The sequence below is a fragment of the Piliocolobus tephrosceles genome, chromosome 2, assembly GCF_002776525.5.
Source record: "Piliocolobus tephrosceles isolate RC106 chromosome 2, ASM277652v3, whole genome shotgun sequence".
Taxonomy (NCBI): domain Eukaryota; kingdom Metazoa; phylum Chordata; class Mammalia; order Primates; family Cercopithecidae; genus Piliocolobus; species Piliocolobus tephrosceles.
The window spans coordinates 187,020,060-187,027,925 of record NC_045435.1 but is presented as its reverse complement, the minus strand read 5'-3'; the positions used below and the strand labels follow the sequence as shown (position 1 = coordinate 187,027,925).

The window sequence follows — 7,866 nt, the reverse complement described above, 5'->3', positions numbered from 1 at the left end:
TTCTTCCTGCCATTGACTCTGTAATGAACCTGTCACTTCTCCAAGAAGTGAATCATGTGGACAGGGTGCATTGCATTTTATTGATTTCTTTTCTTTCTTTCTTTGTCCTTCATCCAGAGCATTCATAACTGAGGCACATTTGCCTTTTGTAACTAAGCTGTACTGAATTCCAAAGCCATAGAAATATCCATTTTAACCTGGAAAGTCCGTTTCTTTGCTAATCCAGAAGATTTTTTAACATGAACAAGATCCTGTCAAGCACTCTTTGCTTTGGGCTCCTAACTTTGTCATCTGTGTTGATCTTTTTACAATCTGTGCGTGGATGGCCATATCTTACCCAAGGTACGTGCACATCAATTTAAAATCCCGCAGGTGGGTAAATAGTTCTTCTATTTCTATTTGAACAACTTTGATTTTTCTGCCATTGTTGAAATAATGTTTTAAGAAATAAACATTAGTTAACAGCCAAACCTCCCTTAGGTAGTTGCTGGCCAAAATTAAATGTCATCTTCAATGCTGTTCTTTTCAAGTAGATTAATTTTACCCAAATTAATTTTATCCAATATTGCACTAAATTCACTTCAACTATACTTTAAATATTGGGGTGCTTGTTTCTCATTTGTAGTCCATGACCAAAGATTGGGAATGTATCAGTAGTATTATATTCTTCATATTTCAAAACTCTATCTTGGGGAAAGGAAAAGGAGATTTTCATCTTACAAGACAATTAGTAAGTTCTTTCTGAAAAGAGAGTACAACAAAGAAAAATCAAGATAGAAACTTGTATGTGCAGAGATTTGCAGAAAATAAAGCATTGGGGGAAATCAGAGCAGTTTCAGGAGGGCAATGCTAATACCTACATTACACATTTTTTATCACATTTCCAACATACTTAGGATTCTTATGTTAAATGAAATAATTCCATCTATGACAGCTAGAAAATATACACCATGATAAAATTAGTGAAAATAAGTTTCTGCTCTTAACATTATAATGTATATAATTTTTATTTAAATTTTTTGGTGCTTCTATAGAAAAGGTAGCTCTTAAACTGAGAATTCATAGAGTGAGATTTAGTGGTGATTTATTAGGCAAACAACCTAACCTCATTTAAACTTTAATACATTTCTTTATGTTTCCAAAATAGTGACTTAAAGTAATGTTCTCTAATATCTTTTCCAGCCTGAAATTCTTGCTGTTTCTCTCATCTAACTGACTTCCTTGTCAGGAAGAGGGAGATAACCTTTTACTCTCAGCTTACTTAAGGGGAACTAAGACAGAATGTAATAAATTTTGTTTACATGACATTAGATTGAGAAAAGAGATCAAGTTTCCAATTTCTGATTCTAATTCCATTTTACTGGACCTTGTGACTTCAGTCAATAAAAAGTAGAGTAGTTCTGTTGGCAGAGGAAATAAAATTGCATAATTCCTTATTATTTATTTATGAGGATCTTACCCATTGAAAAACAAGTAGTCTCAGGGACCTAAATACAAGCCTGGGAATCAAAGATTCTGGATTTTATCCATGACACTCACATTCTGTCTTTGGCCAGCCACAATCATTGCATTTGGTTGGTCTCCATTGCTCTTTCTAGGAAATAATGAAATTTCCAATGTTTCTAACATAATGTAAACATGAGAGGAAAAATGTGGTTATTTGCTGAAGACTTTGCAAAATTAGGATTAGGTAACTGTAATTTCTAATGTCATGTGTATATGAAATAGAGAAAAATCTGCCTCTAAAGCATTTGCTAGATTACAGTTAAATAACACCTCTGACCTCAGAATGCCACACAGTTATATACATATATTACTGGCAGCACAGTGGAACTATTTCTCTCAGAGACCTCTTTCATCTCAGTTTTACCATATGTAAATAAGGAAGATTAAATTATTAATAAGGTTATTTTCTATCTGAATAGTCCATGATTAGAGTGAGCTCTTCTCCATGTATACATTTTTTAAATCCACTATTTGACTTATTTTAGTCTTTTAATATAATTTTAAAATAAGCATGTATCTGCTAACACAGACTACAAAGTTGGGGTTATCAGCTTTTTTCTGTGTGTTAGAACTCTCCAAGACAAATGGCACAATACTCCCAGCTTACATCTGGTAGGGACCGTATAAAAGTGCGCCTGAGGGAATCAGCCTGAAATTGGGCAAACTGCCTAACACAAAGGAGGAAGAAAGAGTATCATGACCGAGAAGATCATGGGAAATTTATTTTTGGGAATATAATCGTTTTGGGAGTTTCCAGATTTCTTTCTGGTAAAATTTCTTGTCTCAATGCAGTAAAAACCTTCCCACGTAAATGGAAAGCAAAGAGACAACTAAATTTTTTAAGATTCAGTATCTCGAGTAGTAATGAATCACCATTTTCTGTGTAATGTTTGCAAAAACACTCTCTCATGTTGGAGCAGCTTTGCCGTCTTTTGTGTCAAATGTATGTCTACACTCAGATATTTTATATTCAAATATTTCCTTTATTAATATTAACTCTGTTCAAAGATAGAAACATTAGGAACAAAATTTTTTGTTTTAAAGCTATATCTGTTTTAAAACTAAGTATGAAAACAAAAAACAAAAGACTCATTTTCTGTTGCTTTTTTTTTTTTTAGCCAATATCTTAACTTCAGAAATCAACTTTTTAAAATTCCTTGAGAAAAGTTTTTCTTCAGAGACTCCCATAAAAGAGGTTTTTTTTCTTAAGAGATAGTGATGAGTAATTTCTGAAGACAAAGAGTTATAGAGGTATAATTATTGGAAGCAAAACTAATAAAGAAAGGCAAATCTATCAGTTCTGTTTTTTGAAAAATGTTTCACTTAACTATGCAGAGGAATGGACTGTGAATTAAGGGGAAAGAAGCTTTAGATCCATACTCTTCTGGTTTACTCTTTAGTCACATACATTTTCTAAATTGAAGGTAATGAATCTGCTTCTCTTATCACAGTTGTCTTTCTGAAACAAGTAATTATTATTATCTGGCTCTGAAATATCCCGTCTTTTTTTTAATGAAAACATTTTAAAGATTACAATTTAACATTTTTAATGAATGATTAAAATAAAAATTACATTATTTCGTAATAATGTCTTTCTTTTAAACTGAACTATCTCTGAGAGTCTTTGTATAATTGATGCTGAGCAAAATTTGATATTCTGTTGGTATTTTAAATACTCAAGCTGGGCGCGGTGGCTCAAGCCTGTAATCCCAGCACTTTGGGAGTCCCAGACGGGTGGATCACGAGGTCAGGAGATCGAGACCATCCTGGCTAACACGGTGAAACCCCGTCTCTACTAAGAAATACAAAAAACTATCCGGGCGAGGTGGCGGGCGCCTGTAGTCCCAGCTACCCGGGAGGCTGAGGCAGGAGAATGGCGTAAACCCGGGAGGCGGAGCTTGCAGTGAGCTGAGATCCGGCCACTGCACTCCAGCCCGGGCGACAGAGCAAGACAAAAAAAAAAAAAAAAAAAATACTCAGAAGAAAATTTTACGGATAATTTTTATGTTTATGAAGCAAAGAAAATTGAAGAATTGAGCAACAATTAAGTGTCTTTGGTTAATGTAGAAAATTGTGATTCTGTCACCTACCCCAAATTATTCATTTTCTTCTTTTTAATTAGCCATTTAACTGTTTGAATTTATCAACTAACATTTTGTAGAGACAGGAAAGATAGGTGATTTTAAGAAATAGTCTAATCGACTTATAAGTCGTTTCTCTAGCTGAAACCATGTACTCACTCCTAAACTTAAATCTTATTAATATTGATTCTACTCACACTCTAACAGTACAAGAAGGCAGCGAGAAGAAAAAATGATCTTACAGAAATTATGTCATAAAGGTTTGATTTTTCAGACCATTTCACTAAAGTTCATTGTAATATACTAATCATTATTTCAATTGAATTATTTGTGACTGGATATTTTGTTGAATCTTCATATTTTATAGCTTGCTAGAAGTCTCTTGTCTCAATTTCTACTCCAGAATGAAGGTAATTATAGTACTGAGACATTTAGGGAGCTGAGGAATGAATGACTGTGAAGTAAATTGACAAAGATGAAAAGATGTCAATACAGAAGAGGTTGACACCATCCTAGCTCTGCCACAAACTTCCTTGGATGTTTTAAAGGAAATTCATGGAACATGAACTGGCTTATACAAAAATGTGTATATCAGATATAATCACAAAATAAAATGTAATTTTTTTCTTTTGAAAACTACTTTTAGTTTATACTTACATTAAATAAAATAGTAGAACATTCTAGAAACAGAGATTAAAAAGAAGAAAGTAAAATTCACCTCCAATTCTCCTACTCAGAATTAATCACAGGAAAAACTGTAGGGTGCAACCCTCCAGGTATATGCAGATGTTCTCTCTCTTTCTGTGTCTGTCTCTCTTTGTCCATATTCATTCAGTATATATTCAATACTTTTTTTAATGACCCGTCCCTTTGGATTATACACTCTCTACATTTCTTTTGTTGTTAAATATACAAATTGATAGTTGCCTGTAAGACCAATTTAATTAGAAATATTTTCGGTGACTCAGATTGAAAATGGTGGTTTTTGATCATTACAGGAAATGAAATACTTCCAGATAAAAATTATCCAAATCGTGAGGAACTGTTGCTGGCTCTACTGAATAAAAATTTTGATTTCCAAAGACCTTTCAACACTGGTGAGTTAAGGATAAAGTCAAGCTCTATTTATTAAAAAATAACAGAATCTATTTTGTCTTGAAACTTGCTTTTTCTAAATGTTAATTGATATTAAATGAAATGATTACTCCTTTATATGCTACACTAAAGATTTAAGTGATTTTTTTTGTTTTATATTCATGTTAAATCCATGGAGTTATTAACAAATATTAAAAGCCTATTTTTGGTCAATTCAAGGGTCCTAATGGGATTGGTTACCATATAACCATATAAAAAAATGGTTACCTTTATTCATGTTTTCTTCTCATCTGTGCAATTCTACACTAGTACCACCAGTATTTTCTTTTATTAAATGCTTATTTCTTTTTATTAAATTTATTTCTTTTATTAAATGTTTCAAAAATATTATATTTATAGGTTTCTTCCAGAAATTTCACAAATTAACTGCAGCTTTGTTGTAGTTAATTTAACATTATTTAAATCAAAATCTTTCAATTTTAGGAAATGGTTGGAGTACAGATGATGAATGAAAAATTTAGGCTACACCAATTGAGATTATTTTTATTTGAAGAACAGGATAATCTGACTTACAAACATCCATCAGATTGTCTTCCAAGAGATGACTGAGATTTTGCCAGAAATTTAGCAAGTCTAGCCTAAGAGAAAATGTTACCAAATGATACTGTTACTCTCCCATACAACATCTGAAGTAGTCTAAAAATGTCTGTATTCATACAACAAAATGCCAGATAAAAGAATAACTTAATAAATGCTTTTAAAATTCATGGTTTTTAAACTAAAAGTAATAAATTCCTATTGAAAAATAAGTGAAATTTATAAAAACAAAAATTTGTACCCAAATTTTAAGACATGGAGCAAGTTAGCATTAGTATTTTGGAGAATTTTCTTCTTGATTGAATTATGCATAGGATACATGGCCTGCTTTTCTTCTTCCCATTTAATGTTTTATGAGAATTTCCACATGCCAGCAAAAATGGTTTATTTCTAAATCATAGGTCATGTTAGAACTATGGTCTACTTTAGAAAAACTTTGTACTTATTGTTGAAAGTTAGATATTCAGATGTCATAACTGATTGCATTTCAATACTATGGGCATTGAAAAAATATACTGGAGATTTTGTATTAGGAATGGGTGGATTATGTCAAATCATATGAAAAAGACATGTGCTTTCTACATAAGATTCTAAACGTGTGTACTGAAGCAAATTAAATATTACTTGCGATGTACGTTTTTTCATATGACAAATGTGTCTTGCAGATCTAGCATTGCCTAACAAACTGGAAGAACTTAACCAGGTGAGAATGTGAAATACTTAAATGATCAACTTTAATAACAATTATAAGGAAATTTCTTCTTGGCACAATGTTTTTTAAAAGAAATTATTAATACTACAATGTAAAACTTCTATTCCTGCTAAACAAAGGGTGAAGCTATTTTACAGGAAAAGAAAAATCAAATTATACTAACACAAAACAAAAGAAAACTAGGGCTGAAGTGATCTTTCTATATAATGTCTAGAAATCTGGATTTTAATTTTAGCTTTGCAATTACCAAACTGTGAAACCTGGGGCAAACAAACTCTCTAGACTGAAATCTCCTCATCTGTAAAATGGGAGGCTATAAATAGATGGATGTTTTTTGAAGTTATTGTTTTTAAACAGTGGGAATCTTTTCTCCCCCAAATGTTGTGTTTTTCCAGCAAATGAAACATGTAAAAGCAGAGCTGTTTGGCTTGAAGCAGCTGGTCTGAAGAGCCGGAAGTGCTGCCCTCTTGATGGGGGTCCCTAGTAACACCATTTTCTCTGTGCAATTCCATTACTCTGCAAACCGTATGGACGTTTGGGAGAGAGAATTATTCTCATCATTCTCTTCTGAGTAGCACCAACATGGCGATAAACAGTGGTTCAGGCTGAACCCTACTTTCATAGTTAGTTCTTCAGGGCTTAAGGCAATTAATAACCTTGTTAAAAATTAAAATAAGTAGAATTCTAGATCGAAATCTTAGGGCCTCAAAATACTTTTTCCTTCCAACTAGAAAAGACAAAAAATTTCAGGAAATCCAAGCATCGACATAATAATTTGTAGCTCCTTGAAAAGACCTGCTCATTATAGGTGACACAAAATAAAGTCCAAGTACACAGGCTGTATTTGCAGGTTCCCCATTAACAACTAGAGGTGACTTCCTTTTGCCCAAAACCTATTTCTTTCTGATCTTTTGTTGAGTCATGTACCTTTCCTAGTCAGCCCCTAAATGAATGCTCTCTGTTTTTGTTTTTTGTTTTTTTCTTCCTTTATTTCCATTTCGTTTTTCTCTCTTCCTTTCTTTTGTCCATTTTTTCTCCTCTTTTCTTTCTTTCATCTTTCCTCTTCTTCAATAAAGAGCAGCTTTTTTTTTTTTTTTTTGAGATGGAGTCTTGCTCTGTTGCCCAGGCTGGAGTACAGTGGTGCGACTTCAGCTCATTGCAACCTCCACCTCCTGGGTTCACACCATTCTCCTGCCTTAGCCTCCCCAGCAGCTGGGACTACAGGCGCCTGCTACCACGCCCGGCTAATTTTTTGTATTTTTTGTAGAAGTGGAGTTTCACTGTGTTAGCCATGGTGGTCTCGATCTCCTGTCCTTGTGACTTGCCTACCTCGGCCTCCCAAAGTGCTGGGATTACAGGCATGAGCCACCACGCCTGGCCAACAGCATGGCTTTATAGAAGACTAATTAATTATCATTTTACAGTTTTATCAGCTGGAAAAGCTAAAAGAACAGCTAGTGGAGAAGGATTCTGAGATGTCCTATGCTATAGATGGTCTATTCTCTTCTCATCCTAGCAAACGAGATAAGCTTTTATTTCAAGGTTTTAAGATTGACTTCCAAAAGATGATTTTTGCAGTTATTTCTGAGAGGAAGATGATTCAGTTGGCATTTCTTAGTCTTATGGTGGTGATCAATAAAAAGGTTCATATTAAAAAAATATATTCCGATAAAAGTGTTACCATATAAATGTATTTGAGCTTTCTGGTATTTACAACAGGGGGCAAGTTCACACTTCTCAGGTTTAAATAAAATAGGTCCTTATTGTATAAACTCTGGCTTACCCTTGCTATTTTGGCTTAAACACTGAAGCAGCAAAGACCACAAATAGAAATAATCCATTTTAAGTCAATTTGAAATTTCACAGAATCTATTC

General features: G+C 33.3%; 1 protein-coding gene across 1 annotated transcript; it reads left to right on the top strand.

Annotated features, from left to right (window-relative positions):
- The first annotated feature begins 208 nt into the window (after positions 1 to 208).
- On the top strand, positions 209 to 7,679 carry UTS2B (urotensin 2B). The gene is made up of 4 exons (XM_023214663.1): positions 209 to 342; positions 4,586 to 4,684; positions 5,945 to 5,982; positions 7,425 to 7,679. Exons 1-4 carry the CDS (start codon positions 240 to 242, stop codon positions 7,677 to 7,679), a joined length of 495 nt encoding a protein of 164 aa, XP_023070431.1. The 5' UTR covers positions 209 to 239.
- The last annotated feature ends 187 nt before the right edge of the window (positions 7,680 to 7,866 follow it).

Excerpts from the sequence above, each read along its gene's own strand:
- UTS2B (XM_023214663.1), top strand. The coding sequence starts at position 240 with ATGAACAAGATCCTGTCAAGCACTCTTTGCTTTGGGCTCCTAACTTTG. Across the intron at positions 343-4,585 it reads ATGGCCATATCTTACCCAAG|GAAATGAAATACTTCCAGAT; the intron begins GTACGTGCACAT and ends TGATCATTACAG. Across the intron at positions 5,983-7,424 it reads AACTGGAAGAACTTAACCAG|CTGGAAAAGCTAAAAGAACA; the intron begins GTGAGAATGTGA and ends CAGTTTTATCAG.